We start from the raw sequence: 22727 nt of genomic DNA on the forward strand, positions 1-22727 counted from the left end.
CTGGTTTTTAGTAGGGCGCCCTTCAATTTACTATCCTCGTCTATGGGAGCGAATTTTTTACTAAGTAATTAGAAAGAGTTAGTAACATGGTTATTTAAAAAAATATTTCACCGGGAAATGATAAATTCACCTATTTTTCTTTACATGAGTGTACATGGCAATCAAGTCCATTCAATCCTTCCCACGTGAAGTACAGTAGCCACTCTACGATCATAGATACACTGCAGCTGGCTGTCCCAAGTAAAAAAAGAGGGCGGATATATCACTTCCCATATTCACCTTTGTCATATGATTCAAAAGACAAAAATACCATTGTCTACTTTTAACTTTGGGATTTGCTAGTGACCGTAGCAGAAGGCATTTTGTTGTTCAACTGTTGTATGTGAGAGCAGCCACACAGGCGCAGATTTTGTCTTATTCATTTAATTAACCTAAGGTGGCTTCTCTCACATGCAACAGCCCAACCACGAAATGCCTCATGTGATGGTCCATAGCAAAATCCCATGCTCTCACTGGTAGCAGTGCTCGCTCTCCACAGCATTGAAAAATAAGAGTCTACTCAACTCAACTAAGCTTTTGCCCCGAACCAGTTGGGGTTCGGCATTGAAAGGTAAGAGTCTGTTATTTTAAAAAAAAATTACCTTTGTTTCTCTAGACCTAAAACAGGCATAAAAAAAATTTATGCCCATTTTTACACTAAAAATTAGTATAAAATTTGTTTTATGTCCGTTTTACATCGAAAGAAAGGATCTTTCGACTTAATATGTGTTGGAAATAATCAGTGTAGCGGTTGATCAGAAGATAAGAAGATGCTTCAAGGTGCGTAAACGCTCTCCTTAAGATGATATTCGCCCTTACAGTAGTGTGCAAAGGGGACCACGAACTCGCCTCCAAGATACAATGAAGCCCGGTTCCAAACCGATTGCTTGACGACGTTATGCACTGAACGGAATCAAGCCTGAATCACCTTTGAATTTTTCAAGTAATTGAGACCCAAGTGTTTTGGTTCTGCAGAAAACAGAATACTTGAAGAGAACTTCTAAAACAGTACAAACAGAAACTTTGTAGGGGTTTAGAGAGAGAACTGTGCTAGAAATAGCAATTTTGGGTACGACAAAGTAGAAATCCGAATTCTGTATAGAATGAGTATTTTCTATTGTTTTTATAGAGCTTCTGGTGGCTTTTTCCATTGGAAAACACTTTTTTCTGAACATCCTTTCAGCGGGTTTGAATTCTGACCATTAGATTGTGTATAACCGCGACTCTACGGATCAGATCAATCTTAGAGTGACCTTTGGCTTGTGTAAAAACCTTCCAACTCCGAACCGAATTCTGACCATTAGATCGTGTCGAATCGCGACTCTACGGATCAAATCAATCTTGGAGTAACCGTTGGCTTGTGTAAAAACCTTCTAACTTCGAACCACTAGATTGCCCATCCATGGTGCAGATCACACCCTTTGGGCCTTTGACCATTGAGTAGATGGGATACCATCCAACGGTCATCTTTCACTAGCTGTTACAGCGTGCGAAGTGCAAAGTATGCCTAAAAAAAGTCAATAAAGCGCCAATATGCACCCTATAGCCCACGCGCGAACAGTGCGTTGCACCGTCCCGCGGTTCAACCCAAGGCTAAGACCCATTGTGCAACTAATAAAGTAGAGAAAAGAGTAAAGCCTTATAAGCCAAACTTTTCCTTTCTTATGAGTTGGTACGGGACTATTTTTTCACACTAATTTTGCACTCTTCTCTTTTACTTGCAAAAAGCAAGTCTTTCCAAAGAAAAGTTTTTCCTTTTCGAAAACACACTTAGAAGACATTTTTCAAATACTATCTTTTGACCAAAAATAAGATTTTAAAAACCAAAATCTAACAATATGGGCGTAAAAAAGGAGATGATATATTTCACCCCCCGCCCCCTGCATTATGCATGCATAGGGCTGGCAATTTTCACCCATGAAAACGGAGATCTGCCCCGCATGGGCGGGGATGGGGATGGGCCTGCCCCGCCCCGTAGTATTTTTTTTGTTAACAGTAAGTATTTCTTTTAGGCCAGTGACATTGGCACTACCATATTTTGATAAGTGCACAAACACGGCTTGTCTTTTATTTTTTATTGGCATTAAAAAGCTTTTTTTTTTTTAGGTGAGGATTTTTGTGCGGGACAGGGGTGGGGCGGGGATTGGGATTCCCCACCATCTACGAAGCAGGGGCGGGAGCGTGGAATGCAACATCCGGCCCGCCCCGTTGCCAGCCCTAAGCATGCACTCTCCCTTATAAGGTGATTTGATGTGAACAGTGTGCAACTTTAACACTTCTCGACGTCAAATCGCCATGTAAGGGAGTGCATGCGTGGGGGTGAAAATATCATCGCCCAAAAATTACGCTGGTTTTTTCACTTAAAAATGGGCATAAAACCATTTTACATCAAAATCACCAGAGCCTTAATCAGCCAAAAAACCTTCTTAAACATTGGAAGCACTGTTATCCTTGTTAACCTCAGCCCTCATAGTTATTTTCTGTAGTCTTAGGGTATAAGGATACGGGGATCTTCTACCACATTCAATATCATGAAAGCTCTGACGAAATACAAAGATATTACCGGTCTTAAAACCCTAAAATCAAACATTAATACAAGTGAAGCTTTCTTCACATGTGCTGACGAGACTGGTAGATAGACTATTAAATAAATCCCATGCATGCAAGAATGAAACCTTTAGCTCTGTTTATTTCAACATAAATTTGTTCTACACCTATTTTATGTCCTTTTTTCAACTAAAGGTTTATCAAAGTACTTTACCCTCCTCTTATTGATAAAATTTGGCAAAGATTCATCACTTAGAGGACGAGATCAGAGAGAGACCCCAGTTATGGGCGATCACATTGTCAAGACTGTCCCACAGGCCGAATTTCGTAACAGAAATCTATCATTTTTTTCATAGGAAATTTTCAGAGGAAAGACGCTTCTCGGACGAATTTCTTTTCCAGGTTTATGACCAAATGTTGGAAGCATAAGCGGAAAACGCTTTTCCTGTCAACCAAACATCCTCAGAAATGCACACATTTCTTCTAGTGGAGAAGACATCTATATATACTCTTATAATTGTGACAAATCTTTAACAGAATCAGTGGCATAATTAATTATTCCAACATGAATCCCAGTTTTACTTGGCCATTTTATCTCACAGAGAAAATACCCAGAAAGTCTGCCTCCACAAGCAAACATACACAGACAAACCACTGAATGAAATGCTGAAAATGCAAAAGCAAGCAAACTCATGACATTCCTCAAACAACAAGATGATAGAAGGGCTCTGGCACTCCTCACAAGTACTTGATAAGGGCCCACACAACGACAGCAAGAATCACTATACCGATCACCGCTATTAGCAGACACATGCAAGAGCAACCTCCCTTTGTACGCTTATTAAGAATCGCCAGTCTCTTCTGCACCCTCTGCACCGGTCGGGGGAATAATATATGTAATAATGTCTAAACAATGTGTCTAAATAAACTCTTGAAAAGTATATAAAGTTATTACAATCGCAGCAAATCTGTGCACAAGAACTCAGGTGAAACAGAGAAGTCTTAATCAACAAGGCATTTGTAACTCCACACTGATATCAGGATATTTTGACTCATTGATGGGGTGTGCAGAGATGAATTTCAGAGCTGAATCTCAAAACAAATTTATGTCTTAGAACTAGATTTCTATGATCATAGAAAAAATGGCTCAAAAACACAGAATTTCAAATAGGAACCTTCTTGTTTAAGGAATTCTCATTTGTATTCAGAATTTCAAAGGCCTCTATTTTTTCGTTAGAGGTATGACTATTTATTCTCATGAGAAATTTTTGAAAGATTCCAATAACCAGGAAGATTTACTCTTTCACCAAACATTTTGCTTGAATTTGGGTTGTCTTTGAAAACGAAAGAGGTGGCAAGTGTTTCTTTGGTGATTTGGTCTGATTGGGCATAAGTGTTTTCTTCTTTTTCCTGATCCATTATGGAAACAGGAAGTTGGTCTCTTTTAGCATATTTTGAGAGAAGCAGTAGCCCAATTCCCCACCTAGAGAGGAAGTTTCATGCCGACATTTGCTCTGCATTTTCACGATTGAAAGGTAACAGTACACATTCCATTCACCAGAAAAATCAAGTTAGAACTCGGATACACGGAGCCGAAAATCCCAAGGTGTTTTCTAATAGTGCCTTATTTGTTTTATTTTTATTTTTATTTTTTTGAAATTGTGAAATAGTCCCTTTTTGTTATTGATGATAAAAAGGCCCTTGGCCAAATTCAATAGCCCATGTGACACACAGGAGCGTTTCAAGCAGAGGCCCTCATGAATGACACCACATCGTCAAATGCATGCCCAAATGCTTATCCATATGTGTCACATGGATCTCAGACTAGCCAGTCCAGTAAAAGAGTAATACCTGTAGCCGTGAATCTGTTGAATCTACATGTTGGTCCAAGTTATCCTGTAACAACATACAGAATCATAAAATGTATGAAATGGACGGTGTGATGAGAAATAGGGAACTACTTATGAGATGAAACTCTAGGGTCAACAAACATACAAGTAATCTCGAGTGTAAGTCCAATTCTTCATTAACTGCCAATGCGATATGCTTTGAGCTTACTATTGTCTGCTCAAGCTTCTCAAGGCCTTCATCTTGCTCTGTAATAAACAAGATAAATGCACATAAGGTAAGCTCAGAGATACAATTTTATACATAACGGAAGAACGCAATGACAATTTACTTATGACATGCCTTTCATAATTTGTCGCTGTAGACCGACAATACCGTGGTTGTCCAATCCAGTAGTTCTGTTTATCTCATCAACAGGTTTTCTATTTTGTCCAAGCAAGTCTTCCCTGGATTTCACAATAAAAGACACAAGATTTACTTCCCCATATCCTATCACACAAAACAATACAAGCTACAAAGGAACTCCTCTTGTATTCCCACAAACAAGAAAAAAAAACCTTTATACATGTGCTATTTATCCTGAAAACCTGTGTTGACAGGGAATAAACAAGCCAGCAAATGTACAGTTCTAAACTATTCTGGAACCATTTTCCACCGAGTGTCAATGCTGTAAAACATACAATACAACTTGCAATAGGAGCCAAAAATGCACAATAATGGCGTTTTCAGTACCAGATCCCTCTTTATACATACTTACCATGAGGGCAAGCTTATAAAAGCACAGCTTGCTAAAACTAATTGGATTAATTCTGTAAGCTGAGAAGTCATAAAAGAAAAGGATACAGTCTCAAGCTGCAGCGCCACCTCCAATCCAGCAAGCAAAGATATTACAACCACGGTTTTAAATTTCAGCCGAAATACCAAAATTTTGGATTTCAGGTGGGACCGAAACTGAAACCACCAAAATCTGAGGCTGAAATTTCGGTAATTTCAGCCAAAATTTCAGGAAAATTGTGATTTTTTAACCTTTTTTTTTTCCAAAATCCGAGGCTGAAATTTTGGTAATTTCGGCTGAAATTTCAGGGAAATTGTGATTTTTTAATATTTTTTTTTTTCCAAAATCCGAGGCTGAAATTTGGTAATTTCGGCTGAAATTTCAGGAAAATGTGATTTTTAAGTTTTTTTTTTCCAAAATTTCAGCCGAAATTTCGGTTTCGACTATGTCCGAAACCGAAACCGAAATTTAAATCATTGATTACAACTGACAAAATGGGGCATGATAAACAATGCAATACGCTGGAAAAGATTTCTGACGGAACAAACTTACCTGTTCGCAAAGTTTGACATGTTTAGCGTAGAGGCCATCTGGTTGGCTTTAGATCTCAGGTTTAAAAGCATGTCTTGCCGCCGATGCAGCTCTTTCTCTGTTCTGTATAGAACAAAAGCTGTGTTAGTTTACAATCTTACTGACTAAAATTGCACGCTTCAAAAAGACAAATATTAGAGCGGGATTCCGTTTAGATTTTGATACCATATGCCCAATATAACATGTGGGTGAGGAACCTTGTAACTAAGCAAGTAGCTCTTTTAGGCCTTCTAATCATATATGTGATGTAATGCATATTTAAGAACCTTGTGGGCATTTTTATCAGAATATATTATTTATTATTATTATTTTTTACAAAAAGAAGACGATTGCTTGAGTACCAACTCATTTGGAAGTAGAAGGTAATGCCAATGGGCATAAGGTACAAATACGACAAACATGCTCATGACTGATTTTGGTAATAGTTCAATGAGACCTATAAGTAGGATTTCTTTCACAATGAGACCTATATGTAGGACTTCTTTCACATTGTTTCATGAGCACTGTACCAGTGTAAGAACACAAAATTATAAGTATTAGGAAACAGAATCCCTAGATTGGCAACAAACTGGGAAACGTATCCTATGTAATTGCCTAACATTTTAATTCCATCCTCACAATACCAATTTGAGGGATGTTGCTCAAATCCAGATCCTATCACAATTGATTCGTGAGTCTTGTATATTGTCTATAAATATAGCACTCGTATGCACTTGTAAATTGAATGAGAAATATATACAGATTTATTTTTATGCATCTTTTTTTTTTGTTTTGAAAAGGTAACGAAATTTTATTCATCTAAAGCACAAATACTGGGGACGAGACGTACGTAAATATTATGTTTTATGTATCTTCATAGTATCAGAAGAGAAACGTTCATTTTTCCCCTATTTTAACGATCAATATGTCGGTTTCTTACAACATCATCTTCAGTACGGTCATTCCACCGGCAACGTGATCATTCTACCATTCATCTTATCTATCTTCTTTTCTCTTACGCATTAAACCTATAATCTTTCAATATGGAAGGAAAAGCGGGTAAATGCTCCTCGTATTTTCCAACTCTAGAAAGATCTACATGCTGGCAAAATACCCATTGGTTGTAAATGGGTACAGAATCAAGTACAATTCTGATGGCTCTATTGAGAACTATAAAGCAGGTCTAGTAGCAAAAGGAGGGTTTGGATTTCCTGAGACTTTTGCACTCGTCGCTAATCACGTTAGTGTTCGGTTTCTTCTGACTATTGCAGCCATTAAGAATTGGCAAATGTATAAAATCGGTGTCAACAACGCCTTTCTTCATGGCGACCTACCTGGATGAGGATGTTTACATGAAGCTTCCACCTAGTTCTCATCGATAGGGGGAGACTCGGGTTTACAAGCTCAATAAATTATTATATGGCCTAAACAGGCTTCACGTACATCGAGCCCTCCCCAGACCCCGCAATGGCAGGAGCCTCGTGCACTAAGCCGCCCTTTTTTAAACAGGCTTCACGTCAATTGTTTACAAAATTATCTGTGGCTCTTCTAGATGCTAGAATTTTTTAGGCTAACGTGGATTACTCTCTTTTTACACGTCCCTCTTCAAATGTTTTTACTGCTGTCCTTGTCTATGTGGATGGCATCCTAATAGCTAGAAATGATCTCAATTCTATTACATCTCTCAAGCAATTTCTCCATAGCCGATTCACCCTGAAAGAACTCGGTCCGCTCAAGTATTTTTTAGGGTTGGAGGTAGCTCATTCTAAGCGTGGTATTTTTCTTTCACAAAGAAAATACGGTCTTGAACATTTAGAAGATACTGGTTTCTTGGTTCTCAGCCTTCTATGATTCCGATGGAACAGAATCTTAGACTCAATTCCATTGATGGTGATCTCAGCCTGATTCGTCTATTTATCACCAATTAATTGGACGCTTAATTTATCATACTATGAGTCGGCCTGATATTGTTTTCTCCGTTCAAGCTCTCAATCAGTTCATGGCCACATCGAGACAACCACACTTGGATGCCGCTCACATGTTACTTCGCTACATCAAGCGATCTCCTGGTCAAGGGATTCTTCTTTCCTCAAGTGAAGCGCAATTATATGCATGTTGTGATTCTAAATGGGCAAGCTGCCCATAAATGACAGCTCGGTTATAGATTATTGTATCCTCTTAGGCACATGACAGCTCAGTTATAGATTATTGTATCCTCTTAGGCACTTCTCTAATTTCATGGAAGTCTAAGAAACAAAGCACAATTCCAAAAAAATTTGCTGAAGCTGAATGTCGTGCAATGGCTACTACCTGTTGTGAAGTAACATGGCTTCTTCTTGCTTCGGGTTTACAGCTTTTGCATCATCAACCGGCACTCATATTCTGTGTAGTCTTAAAACTTCCCCGTGACATCGCGGACTCTCCCGAATCGACTCTTTTTTACCTTGGCTGTGTTCCGTGTTTTGTCGTGTTCTGCCTTTTGTCCTGCAAAGTGAATTTAAACTCCTTTGACTCTCCCAAGTTATGACCGCGTCAATCAAGTACTCGATTGCGTTGTGCCGAGTCGACTAGGATTTTATTTAGCTGCGTTTTGACTTGCATATGCATTTTGAAACACTGATAAGGGTGCCCTCCACATCGCAGCATATCCAGTTTTCCATGAGCGCATCAAGCATATCGAAATTGATTGTCACATTATTCATGAAAAGCTACTAGCTTGCCTTATTCGTACATCTTATATCAACACCAAAACCCAGCATGCTGATGTTTTTACAAAACCGTTAGAATTGCTAGTGACCTAACTGATACTTGGTTAACTCAAGTTTTGCTAGATCTCAAATATAATTCGGGCCTTTGCTTCCCAATGACCAGTCCTTGTAATTTTTTTCCGTTTTAATAATTTTTTGTTAACAGGAAGGCAAACATTAAAATTTTCCACAAAAGGAACATGGGAGAATAAATGAACGTTGATAACACTTGCCAGAAAAATGAGATCGCCTTCATAAAAATATTCATTTCAGCATGGGGTTCAAAATCATATCCAAGAGCCAAGGTTGACGAGATTTGCAACATGATTAGAGCACAGCATATTGTTTTTACTCACATTCCAAGGGGTGCTAATGACCTAGCTGATAGTTGGCTAACTCGGGTTTTGCTAGATCTCAAATATAATTTGAAGTCGGCTAACTCGGGTTTTGCTAGATCTCAAATATAATTTGGGCCTTTGCTTCCCAATGATTTGTCCTTGTAATTTTTGTTAACCGGAAGACAAACATCAAATTTTTCCACAAAAAGGCAGAAGGGATAATAAATGAACGCCTAAATCTTAGTTTGCAATTTCAATTGTGCCAATATGCATGTTCATAGTTTTTGGTCCTTATGGGCATATGATGGAATCCATGGATAAGCAATGTTGGTAGGATTCGGTTTTGTTTGTCTCAGTTTGTGAAGAGCTGAAACATATCAAAGTAAAGCATCACACCTAAAATATTCACTTATTCTCTACGCAATATCCCATAGTCAAGGCTTTCAGGTAAAAAAAAAAAATCATTCCGTTGACTATATAAAAGCCCATAAACCGAGAAAAAAAACTGGGCCATACTATACAACAAAGAAAAGCCTAGATAAATGTTTTCTTTGGTTTGTCCAACTTGGAACACTACGTCCTATGACTCACCACCAAGAGAGCCCGGAGAAACATTCCATACAATCCCAAAATACATAACACTTTCTATATCCAACAATGGAACGGATTCAACAGAAATTAACAATACGAAGAAAGAGTGAACTAAAATTGAAGCAAGAAGGCCAAAAGGTAAGAGAGACTAGGCCAAAAGTTCCATATTTCTAGAATTGCAGACATTGGTGTTACTACTACGGTAGTGTTGGATTTGATAGTAAACATCACATAAAATCCCAAAATACACCACATTTTATTATCCACAAAAGAAAAGGTTTCAATAGAAATAAACAAAATGAAGAAAGGATGAATCAAAAAGTGAAAGCCAAAGGCCCAAATAAAAGAGATACTAGGGTAAAAATTCCCTATCCCTAGATTTTTATACACCATTTTATTGATTAGTGCAGGAGATTAATGAAAAAAACCTCTTAAGATAAGTTGGTGTTACTAATACAATATTGTCGGTTTTGATAGCAAAGGACAACAACTCAAGTCTCAATCATCCAATTTATTACAATTTTCAATCAAATCCATGTGGAAAATAAAATCAACAATAACACTGGTATATGATCAAACTAGTTTCCTTGTTACCACATATTTTTCCTGAATCATAATGCATGATTTGATTAAGAAGCATCCATTTACTCAAACAAAGAATGCATAATAGAAATTTCATCAACAATATGGATAAATAGAAATGAAAAACTGCAAAGCATCAGCTAGAAGTTATATGAAAACTGCCATTATGGAGAATCGATAGTAAAAAAAGGGTGGCCCAATGCACGAGGCTCCCGCCATTGCGGGGTCTGGGAAGGGCTAGATGTACGCAGCCTTACCCCTGCTTTGCAGAGAGGCTGTTTCCGTGACTTGAACCTGTGACCACCAAGTCACAATGGAGCAACCTTACCGTTGCGCCAAGGCTCACCCTCTAGCTGATGGTATTTTCCCTAGCACCATGTGCCATATATGTTATGAAGATATTTGGCAACATGGAAATGAAGAGATCTTCGGCTTTTGTAGGGTTCTAGTTTGCTGGTCGGCTAAAAGCCTCCTCCTTCAGCATATCTCATGAGATAAACATGACTGTCAAATATCAACGTATAGGTTTTAATTCTCAGAAGCTCCTCTTGGATATTGACCGAGATATTTGAATTGGAACTCACAGAAGAAATCTGGGGTGTTAGCTTCCGAAATTTCCAGGGATAAAGGTTACTTACTGAGAAGAGGAGAAAGCAGGACATAAGCTGATGATTTCAGATCTACACCGTAGAATCAATTAAAAAGAAAATAAAATAAAATTGTGTGTGTGGATGGGGGGGGAGTCATTCATTTGCTCTTTATTGACTGTGATGAATGGATATCAAGAAGGGGAAGATGACAAATTGACTTCAGAGGAACAGAAGCCCAATGTCATAGGTTTTGTTCTTGCTGTGGCTGTTAACAAAAGCAATAGCAGTCCATTCCTGATTGCATCTAATAACTGTGACAAAGTATGAAAGTACCCAATTGACTGACACCATTCTGAACCTCAACAGACATCAATTTTGGAAGATCGATATGTTTTGGAGAGCGATTGGGTAATGAAACGAGGAAGATGCAACTTTGATTTCAAAGGAATAGAAGCCCAATTTCATAGATGCTTTGTTTTTATTATTGCCATTGTCAAGAGCAACAGCAGTCCATCCTCAATCGCTTAGTGCAACTGTTAAAAAAGTAGCCAGCATGAATGTTGCCATTCTGAATTTCAAACAGGCATCAAATTTGGAAGATCAATATGTTCTGGGGAACAAATTGGCTTGAGGTGTCGTCAGACTCTGCTTGGACAAACTGAAATAATGACTAGATTGTCTCGGCATCCAAATATCATGGGTCTCAAGGCAGAATACAAAGAGGAGAATTATATATATCTGGTGATGGAGCTTGATACTGGAGGCAGGTTTTACACCATTTAAAGCAACACAGGCAATTCCTGAGTACGAGGCCTAGATTCTATTCAAACAACGCACGGAAGCAGAGATGTACTGCCATGACAAGGGGATTTTTTCGTAGAGAGAAGCCGTAGAACATTCTCTTGACAATAAAGTCATTGCTGTTGCCCATTAAATTTGCATTTTTGGTCTTGCTACATAAATCAAACCATGGCAGAGCTTGTACGGGACTGTTAGCAGCTCATTTTATATAGCTCCTGGAGTAGTGGCTGGGGATACAATCAGGCGATTGGTGTGTGGAGTTTTTTGTTTTTTTTTTTGAAATATTAATATATTGATGGAAAGAACCGAGAAGGTTCACAAAATACAAAGAAAAGGAAAAAGAAAATACAATTTACGGAGGGAGATAATCAAACCACTCTAAACTAGCCCTGCTAACTCCAGATTTGGCAAGGGAATCAGATTCTCCATTTGTCGATCTCGGAATATGAGTGAAAACTGATGTTGAATCAGAAACATAATCAGAGATCTCATCCATAATACTGAGAAATCTCCACGGCGGCGGAGCAGAACCCGAAAGCCACTTTACCACATTTGCCGAGTCCCCTTCTACTATCACCTTGTCCAGGATGAGATTATCTACATGTAATATTCCAGAAAAAGCTGCTTTTACTTCCGCATCAGAAGAATCGCTTATACCGATTGGACCGGAAAAAGCCCAAATCACTTCACCTCTATCATTCCTAAGAAGACCACCAATTCCAGCTGCACCCGGATTCCCAAAAGAAGCACCACCAAAATTTAGCTTGAAAAAACCAACGGGAGGAAGAGCCCACTTTTGAATCACCTTTAATTTGAACGACGCCTCATTGCATATGATCTGCCAACCCTCCCACAAATCATAGGCAGAAACGGCACAGAAAAGAGAACTTTTCGCCCAGAGAATAGCCAGGGCAATAATCTTCAAATATAGACCATAGGAAGATTTTGCCTTTCCATTAAAGATTCTCTCGTTATGCTCTTTCCAAATAGACCACCAGACTGCCAATAAACAAATTTTCCAAAGAACCTTGCCTTTTTTCTTCCAAGGAGCAAAATCCCAGCTTTCAAGAACTTGTTCAGTAGAATACGGAAAGACCCACTGAATACCGAATCTCATCAAAATCAAACTCCAAACTTCGCGAACATAACTACAATGGATGAATAAATGATCAATTGTTTCTCCGGCCTTTAAGCATAAAGAACAATGACCAACAAGCCACATACCTCTTTTTCTTAAGAATTCAATTGTCTGAATGCGACGGCAACTAACAGGCCACCCAAAGAAACTTACCCTTGGAGGGCACAGACCACCCAAAGAAACTTACTCTTGGAGGGCAATGGAAATTCCAAACCTTGGCCGATAAGGATTCCTCAGAGCCAATAGCACCCCGATCATAAAATGACTTAACCGAGAAAAATCCGGACGAATCCAAAATCCAAATTCTTTTATCCATACCAGATTTCTTTATAAAGCATTTTTCAATTAAATCAAATAATGATGAGAGAGAAGATAATTCCCTTTCGAAAAAGTTCCTGCGAAATTTTGGACACCACACCACTTTCTGCTCCACTCTTTCGAAGCAATCACAGACAAGAACATTCTTTTCCGCAGCTACAATAAAAAGATCAGGGAAAACAATATACAGAGGATCCTTTGAACACCAAGCATCAATCCAAAATCCGATCCGATTTCCAGAGTAGACTTTGAAGCAACACCCTTTTCTGAATTCATGGCACAAAATCATAATATCCCTCTAGGTAGTTGTACCTTTCTTTTTCAAACCGATCATCTGACTCCCAGTTTCCTGAGAGGAAACTATATTTGCTCCCAATAACTCTTACCCATAAAGCAGACCTATCTTCTCCAAATCTCCACAACCATTTGCTCATGAGGGCAAGGTTGAATTGCTTAATTCTACGAATACCCAGGCCTCCCTTTTTACGAGAAAGGCAAACTTTATCCCATTTTACTAAAGCAACTCCACCCCCACGATTTGATCCGCCCCAACGGAATCTACGCTGGATTTTCTCTATCCTCAAAACCACACTAGCCGGGCACCTGAATAAAGATAGAAAATAAACTGCGATGTTAGCAAGCACCGATTTAATCAGAGTTAATCTTCCCCCCTTGAAACCAATTTTCTCTTCCAATTTTCCAATCTCCTCTCAATTCTATCTACAATTGGATCCCAAAGACTTTTTTTTCGTCTTCCAACTCCCAAAGGCAGACCAAGATAAGAAGATGGGAAAAAATCCACTTTGCACCCCAAGATTTCTGCAAACAAACCAATTTCTGCAGAAGAAATATTAATATCAAAAATTCTGGATTTTAACAGATTTGTCCTCTGCCCTGTTATCAATTCATAGCATCTTAGGATCGCCTTAAGGTTTAAAATATTGTTGTTTTCCGGCACACAGAAAAGCAAGGTGTCATCTGCAAATTGCAATATAGACACTTCCACTTTATTCCTACCAACTACAAAACCTTCAATTAAACTCTTCTCGCTGCCATTCTGGATCAATTTACTGAGAGTTTCTGCGACTAGAACAAAAAGGAAAGGAGATAGTGGATCACCTTGTCTGAGGCCTCTGGATGATTTAAAAAAACCTTTAGGAGAGCCATTAACCAATATAGAGAACCAAGCCGAAGACATAATTTCGGATCCAAAATCTCCAAATATTTCTGAAACCCATTCTCCCGAGGATAGAAACTAAACAGTCCCATTCAACTCTGTCATATGCCTTCTCCATATCCAGCTTACAAACCGCTCCTTTTCCACCACTTCTCGAAAAGTAATATATTGCTTCATTCGCAATCAGGGAACAGTCCAGAATTTGTCTGTTGCTTACAAAACCGCTTTGACTATCTGACACCACCTTAGGAAGAACAACTTTTAAACGATCAACCAAAACTTTGGCTAAAAGTTTGTATAAGCAACCCACCAAACTAATAGGTCTGAAATCTGAAACTTTTGAAGCACCTTCTACTTTAGGGATCAAGGCAATGAAAGAGGCACCTGTTCCTTTATCAAGAGAAATACCTCAATGGAAATCCTTGAAAAATCGAAGGACATCAGAATTGACATAAGACCAACAAGATTGAAAGAAAGCTAGGCAGAAACCATCAGGGCCAGGAGCCTTATCTCTCTCCATAGAAAAAAGGGCAACCTTCACCTCTTCCTCTTCAAATGATCTTTCTAAATTAGAACTCTCTTCTAAAGATAAACTATTGAAATCCACATCCTCCAGAATTGGACAAGGTAAATTTTTCGAAGTGTACAGGACTGAGAAGAAATCTACAAAAGCTTGAGAGATGTCTTCCTTATTTGTGATCAAATCATTACCAGCATTAAGAACTACAATTCTGTTTCTTCTCCTTCTAGCACTCGCCATAGCATGAAAAAAAAGCAGTATTTTTGTCTCCTTCCTTCAACCATTTAATTCGGGATTTCTGCCTCCAAGATATTCCTCATGAAGAAGAAAAGCCTAGTGTTCTTGATTAAGTTTACCCAATTCTTCCCACTCCTCTTCTCCACCCAGACCACTAGAGCTTTTAATTCCACCATTCTCTCTTCCATTACTAATTTTCTGATTAAAATCTGTTTTTTTTCTTCTCCCACCCACACTTTAATTTTCTTCTTCAGAAGTTTGAGCTTCTTCCCAATTATCACATCCGCTGGACCTTCCACATGATAAGACGACCACCATTCTCCCAACCTTTCTACCATCTGTGGATAATTCAACCAAGCAATTTCAAATCTAAAGGGAGTCGGGCCCCAAGATTCTAGCCTTGGATTAAGCAAAATGGGGGAATGATCTGAAACTGAATGAATCAGAGCCTTTTGGAGGATGTCCGGCACCATAGCCATCTCAGCACCAATAAGGAATCTATCAAGTATGCTTCGACTTTCTCCTCGAGACCAGGTAAAAGCTGATCCCAATAAAGGAAGATCGATCAATTCATTATCCGCTATGAAATTAGCAAAAGACCTCATACCTTGATTCACATCCGCTGGACCTTCCACATGATAAGACGACCACCATTCTCCCAACCTTTCTACCATCTGTGGATAATTCAACCAAGCAATTTCAAATCTAAAGGGAGTCGGGCCCCAAGATTCTAGCCTTGGATTAAGCAAAATGGGGGAATGATCTGAAACTGAATGAATCAGAGCCTTTTGGAGGATGTCCGGCACCATAGCCATCTCAGCACCAATAAGGAATCTATCAAGTATGCTTCGACTTTCTCCTCGAGACCAGGTAAAAGCTGATCCCAATAAAGGAAGATCGATCAATTCATTATCCGCTATGAAATTAGCAAAAGACCTCATACCTTGATTAATACGATTGCCCCCCCCCCCCCCCCCCTCTCTCCTATAGATTTTATCTCATTGAAATCACCCCCAATGCACCATGGATAGGAACATAAACCTCTGATTCTACCCAACTCTGACCAAAAAACCTCTTTGTCTGCCCTTTGAACCGGCCCATAAACACCAGTGAATAGCGACAAAGACTCATCCTCCAACCTCCCAAGAGCCACTGAAATGGAAAAGGAGCATTTCTACACTTCTATACTTTGCCAACACACTTCGTCCCATGCTACAAGAATTCCACGAAAAGCTCCCAAAGAAGGAGCAAAAGAAAAATCCCAATCTGCCTTCACACCACAACTCCTTATTATTTCTCTAGAAATATCTTCCAATTTTGTTTCTTGAATGCAGATTAAATCCGACTTTGAACTTCTAATTAACTCCTTTAATTGATTTTTTTCCCCTGAGACCCCAAACGTTTGAATTCCAAGAAATTATCTTCATAATGAACTAACATTTGTGAGTGAAACTCCCCTTTTTTCTCCCCTGCTGAGCTGATTTTGAAACTTCTCTCGAAAAACCCCCTTCGTAATTAATCCAGATTTCAAACGTTTTAACTCCCTTGCCTTTCTTTTAATCAGATCTTCAACCTTATTAGCCGAAATCTGAGCTTTCAAGTATCTGATCTCAGCTTCTTTTATTTGCGCCTTTAATTCTTCCATACTCCCAGGGGACCTTACCCCCAAAATCTGGCATACCCCTGCCGTGTGATTGACTACTAAATCTACCCCTCCTTCCAAACAAAAATTCCTTGATTCTGAAGAGCAGACAAAAACATCCTGCTTCGATACCAAATCCCCCAAAAAAACTATTCAAAGAAGATTCCGGTAGTTCCTTACGCTCTACTAACTGGTTAGAAAACTGCAGCAATCTTCTTCTTTTAAGCCAACCCTGAATTTCAGAGAAAGGAACTTTGAGGTATGCTAAACCTTCCCAGAAACTATTCATCAAGGCAATAAGCGAAAAAACAGAGAACATGTCTCCTTCTATTATATTCATATTAATCTTAAAACACGAGTTGGACACAAATCTAGAATTCTCCCAAAGAAAGAAACTCGTTTGTGACTTCTGATTCTTCCTATGAAATCCCTCAATTTTGGATAACATATCATCCCTAGTGAGTTTCGGAAGATGGTTCTGGAATAAAACCCCAAATTGGACTTCACCAATCTCTGCGCTGTCATCCAAAAATGCTACCGAGTCAAAATCCAGCCGAGAGACTATCTCCTTTGGAAAAATCCTTTGAAGATCAGACTCGACGATGGGAATTTCCTGAATAAAGGCTGAAAGGCTTTGATTGAAAGGGGTAGAGACGGAACCAGGAACCAAACAGCCCAGACCAGAAGAAGAAAAGGAAATGCTTGAATTGATTGACCCAAAACCAGAAGAGGTAATTAAAGTGGATCCAACGATATAACTTATTACTGGGCTTTCTTACGGTCCAGGTTGTAAAGAGTTTAAAGCCCATGGAATATTGTTACTTTGTGGACTAACAAAATCCACGGTCTCAAACGTACCCATAGTAAGTGTAGGCTCCGGAACAATACAGCTGGCCTCAGTAAAAGAGTCAAAATATTCATTTAAAATAGAGGTGGGGTCCACCTCAGTCGCTTCAACAGAGCCTTTCCCAGTTAGGCTTTTCAACCTGTACGCTGCAGGAGAAAAGACATTTCGAAATTCAAAATCACCGCCATAAGGACAGGTATTAACTTGCGCCCCATGCGTAGGATAGCCAACAGAGCTAAAATACGCTTCTTCGTTTTCTCCGGACGCCTCTGGTTCGACCAATCCCCCTCCGGCCTAGTTCTCAATGACTAGAAACCCGCTTGGAGACTAAAAATCTTCCTCTTCTTGATAAGAACTGGAGCTATTTAAGCTGCTAGATTGATCACTTTCCTCTGAGCAAAATGTTATGGGTCCTTTAGGTTCATCTTCTTTGATCTCTTTGAAAACCCTCACCCATCTCAAAGACCCCTTCAGGGAAACCTGAAGAGAAATTTCCTTCCCCAAAATCCCTTCAGCAGATATTAAAATTTTAGCAATTGAATAACCCATACCAGCTTCACAAGAAGAATCCAACTCCAAAACGTTCCCAACCCGTTCTCCAATTCTTCTTAAGTTTTCTTCACACCACGCATCAGGAGGAACGCCTTCAATACACCACCATTGGCTTCTATCAGCGACTTCAAATTTTTCCGTCCACAAAGAATTCTCAACAAATGGGGAATTGATGGCTTTTTCCCACTCCTCCATCGATTTATTTCTATCCACCCCTGATGCCAAAATTATCAAGATTTCTATTCTGAAATCCTGTAAACTAGAACCTCCCCCTAAGAAAAGTTCCTCCTTGTCAACCATGATTCCATAGCGACCAAATCTCCAGACCAACCTGGGCTAAGTTTACCCCAGATACCCAAATCTGCGTTGCAAATAGATTGAAGAGGTATTGCTTCTAGGTTGAGCAACACCCTCAGAGATCATTGGATCTCTTTTCCTTAAAATATTCATAACAGACTTGGGCCTCTCAAAGGATGAGGAACCAACGTTCACCATTTTTAGTTGCGATGGGAAATTAAAGTCTCTTCCTAACCAAATCTTTTTGCAATTCCAGCATTCCAACCTTTTGAAATTTCTGAAACTGCATTTGCAACAACGCCAATCCCCAAAACCAGCTTCCCTTATCCTAGCTGCAACCCTGTCAATCCACTTTGTTCTTTTACCTTTAGCTTGAATCCAGTGACTATTTGACCCAGAAGTTTCTCTCACTCTCACAGCTCCTAGTGGCACTAAATTAGCCCACTAGCGAAACTGGGAGGAATTCTAGCAGACATCCTTCGCTGCTGTGTGGAGTTCTGGCATCATCTTTACATTCTTCTCAACGGGATTCCATCCTTTTTGGGGAAGACTAAGTCACAGGTCTTTAACGCATTTACAGCTGCTGATCGTTGATTTCTGGCAGATCCATGGATTCGTGTCTCTGAATCTGTCAGGGAATCACTGGGATGCACTCTAAAGATTGTGCTCAAAGGCCCAAGGTTGCACGGGTTCTTGATTATGCCTCGATAAAGGATTATGTGCAACAGGTTGAGGAACAATTTGAGTAGGGCAACTTAAATTGTGGGCAATGTGGGATTGGGTTGTGGCTCCTTCTCTAACCCATTCATCTCCAGAAACCGCGACTTTGGTTCGAGGTCTCGCATTCCCGGCAATGTCCAACAAGAACATTCACCAAACTCACTTGCAAAACGTCATTCTCTTTCTTGCCGGTTGATGCCACGCCTTGTACAGCATCTGGCGGCTTATCCTTGAATCAAATAGCCTGGGGTTTTCTTCAGCACTTCTCTCAATTCCCAGCTTTGAATTTTTCAACCCAAGTTCTCAGGTCAAGCAAGAGAACCTATGGGCTTTCACAGTCAAGTGAGTCAACAGATAAAAAGTTAATACAACTAAAAGAGAGGCCATCTTCAGAAGCTTTTATCTAACCAGATTCTTTTGCTGGTTTTTTATGCAAGATCAAAGAAACCAAGCACACGACTAGCTATGTTTGAAGGGGAGGGGCATCTGTTTCAAGAGAATTGGATATGGACATCAAGAGAAAGTTGAGGAAGCGAATGTTTGGCCCTGGGGAGCTCGAGCATCCAGATCTCATGGTGCCTGAGTCGGTTATCCGATGGACATCACGCACCCATCCCCCAACTGCCTCATTTCAAAGGTCATACGTTTTTTAAGTGTGATGCGGGGAGATGCGCAACATATAATGAGGGCATTATAAAGAAAAGAATTCCTTAAAGCAGTTGATGCAAGAATGATGTAGCCAGATGAAGAAAGATGCCATGTAAAATGTCTTAAATATATGATTGGGGATTGAAATTTGTCTCCTGTTATTGCAATCGATATAATTTGTGTTATTTGAATGTGAGGCATGTCCAGCATTTGCTATTAGAAAAGAAGCTTGGTGGTGAAATTTTCTTCAAAAATGAATAATAAAAACTACCAATAACATAAGCAAGAAACAAAACTGAATGGATCTTCGCAGGATATGCATTGGGATATTTTACCAATAACATGAGCAAGAAACAAAAGTGAATGGATCTTCGCAGAATATGCATTGGGATATCTTAGAAGTAATACAAATTCTGCACATATAGTTTCATCAGCATATTCACAGGAACTTCAATTTTATTTGCTCAAATTATACACAATAGAAATAGAAGCGTTATGGGTAAAAGTATCAATATCGATATACACCTAGTATCCTTTTAGTGAAGAAGATAGATGCAAATTGAAACTCAGTACAAAATAAAATTATAAATAGCCTTTCGGTAGATATAAACTGAGGCAAGGCACATACATCGGCTGCTTACTAGGAAGCTTGGAAAGAAGGGATTCCAAGCTATCAAGTCTAGTCCCGAGAATCGTAATTTTCCTCCGAGTTGCAGATATATGCCGTTGGGTATCTGGGCCTGAGGGAGGCAAGGAACTCCTTCCAGCAATCATTGCACTAACATCGTCAGCAACCTTGGAAGCTTCATTGAATTCTCTCAACCACGAATCCGAAGAGGAAGCCATCACTGTAAAAATTAAATGTATTGAATATTATCAGGACACAACCATACAAGGATGATATACAAAAACAAGAGTTGGACAGTCTTAATGCCTTAATACCGTGATAAGAAAATTTCCATGAAGAAAAGGAATGTGACATATAAACATGACTAATAAATACTCAAAGGTTCAAGTTGGAGAAAGCTAACCGAATGAGATCTCATGAAACCTCATAACTGATTTCTAAATTCTTTACTCGGATTATAATCTGTTTCATCGTTGCTAAAGCAAGATTTGTTAACGCAGTGAACATTTACAACCCTTATTTTGGTAAAATTTTAATTGGGTGTTACAGTTCTCAATGAGCTGTAAGGGTTTATTGAAACATAACAATTTGGAGTAAATAATATCTGCCTTCTGGTAAACTAAAACAATATTTCCTTTCTAAATTTCTATCAGATCAAGAACTACGCGATTTACAGAGCAAATACCCATAAAAAATACATTAAAAAAAAAAGTAGAGTGAAAATTTGAAATTAGTTTCAAGATTATGGAAGGAAATCTTAAATTCCGTTACAAACAATTCATCTAATCATCTATAAAACAAACTCGAGGATGTGAATCTAGGGCTTGACAAAGGATCAATGAAATTTCAAGCAATACATTGAAGGTTTCTCCCATGACATATGCATCGATTTCAGGATAATTGAATCAAAGAGACGAAACAAACCTGAGAGAGATGAACAATCTTCTAGGGTTAATTGCAGGATATGAGAAGAAATTCCAAATAAGTGCAATAGAATGGAATTGTAGCAAAGATCTAGAACGGGATAGAACCCTTTTTTTGGTCTAGGGTTTGAGAAAGTCTATTAAACTCGATAAGAAAGGAAAAGTTTTGTCCAAATTATGTGAGAGAAAGAGAGAGAGAGAGAGGATGTTTAAGATAATAACGAAGTCCTTGAAGTTTAGAGATTGGGTAATTATTTTTCGCTCCCTTGAAGGATTATGTGCCCCACTGTTGACGTGATTTGACGTCAAAAAGCGTTAATGTCTGCGCACAATTCACTTTACAGTGGGGCGCATGATCCTGCAAGGGGGCGAAAAAATCAGGACTCTTAGATATTTTATATCGACGGAGCAATAAGCGAGCAATGCTAAAAACAGGGTGGCTGTTAGGCTCGTTCCTAACAGCCAGGCTTCGGATCGGTTGGTCGGACCATGGATCTCTACTCGGGCCAAATACCCCAAACAGGAGAAATTATATGGTGGGCACGTGCAGCCTAGAAATACACTGGGGTCCACATTATTTGGGTAATCCAAACCATTCAATTACTTGGCCCTGATGTAGATAGGGTTTCCCAGGAAAATGTTCTCCCTAGGATGATCCTAACCCTCCGATTTGTAGATGTTTAAAATGGATGGCACAGAATAGAAACCTCAACCGATTGGAAGGTTTCGATGATCTCAACGAATGAATGGTTTGGATCACCCAAACAGTGTGGGCTCCATTGTTTCTTTGGGCTGCATGTTAAATTCTCAACCAAACAGAATCTATTGTTTTTTTTTTCTAATAGTTCTTTATCTTACGAATAGGATGTCCCTTATGCAGATGGGATGAACCTTGATCGTCACCCCTAGATCCTGACCATACTGCATGAAGTCTCATACGTTTCGGTTTCTAAGAGATTTGTTGGTTTTGGGGGAGCCGTTCACATAAGTTATACTAACCTTCCAACTCGGAGGGCTCTTCTTCCAAGGTGGGTCCCACTTTGGGTGCACCCCATGGATCTCAGTAGCCATTCATGTGCTATGTTATGTGCCAAGATGGTCCGGGTGGAATAAATTAGTTTAGATTTTGTAGTTGGTACGATTTGCTCTCCTTATGCGCAGGAGTCTTACAAGGGTTATGGTTTCTAGACTGGCTTGGGTAAGAGTTTTAGAGGAAGTATTAGAGTGGTTGCAACTTGCAAGCAGGCTTTCTATTTGTTATAAATAACATACATTGCGAACCAATTTGGGTTCATAACATGCTCGCTGTCATATTGATGCCAATAATGTACGGTGTTGGAACGAATCCATTGGCTAGTGAACATGACTTTTCATGCCTCGAGAAGGTCCTGGATAGTATGTTCCTTGCCTTAATGATAATCATAATGTCCATTAATATTAAAAAATTTAGTCAAAGGATCCCGCGATGGTAGAGGGCATAAAGGCTTCAACCCATTCTTCCTAAGTAATCCAAGGTTAGCGAACTCTCTTTTCAGCCTTTACGGTTAACTTTGAGATTGAGCAGACGGTGCTACCAATTGAACAATGTTGGTTTCAAGTTTCTACTCTATTGCCATATCGATGTCCTGTTCAGAGATTCTATGAGGAAAAAG

General features: G+C 39.2%; 1 protein-coding gene across 2 annotated transcripts; it reads right to left on the bottom strand.

The window, feature by feature from the left end:
• Window positions 1-3115: 3115 nt before the first annotated feature.
• LOC143861939 (syntaxin-52-like) lies at window positions 3116-21271 on the bottom strand. 2 transcript variants are annotated; one of them, XM_077372905.1, is made up of 7 exons: window positions 21077-21270; window positions 20153-20372; window positions 5762-5863; window positions 4777-4880; window positions 4582-4682; window positions 4438-4482; window positions 3116-3456 (listed from the first exon to the last, which is right to left on the bottom strand). In XM_077372905.1, exons 2-7 carry the CDS (start codon window positions 20368-20370, stop codon window positions 3325-3327), a joined length of 702 nt encoding a protein of 233 aa, XP_077229020.1. In that variant the 5' UTR covers window positions 20371-20372; window positions 21077-21270; the 3' UTR covers window positions 3116-3324. The 2 variants fall into 2 exon arrangements, with proteins under 2 accessions (XP_077229020.1, XP_077229021.1); XM_077372906.1 differs by lacking the exon at window positions 3116-3456 and adding an exon at window positions 3493-4100 and having other exon boundaries at window positions 21077-21271.
• Between the last annotated feature and the right edge of the window lie 1456 nt (window positions 21272-22727).

Source organism: Tasmannia lanceolata, unplaced genomic scaffold (assembly GCF_043159265.1).
Source record: "Tasmannia lanceolata isolate RefF3 unplaced genomic scaffold, GAP_Taslan_0.1 ptg000037l, whole genome shotgun sequence".
Classification (NCBI taxonomy): Eukaryota; Viridiplantae; Streptophyta; class Magnoliopsida; order Canellales; family Winteraceae; genus Tasmannia; species Tasmannia lanceolata.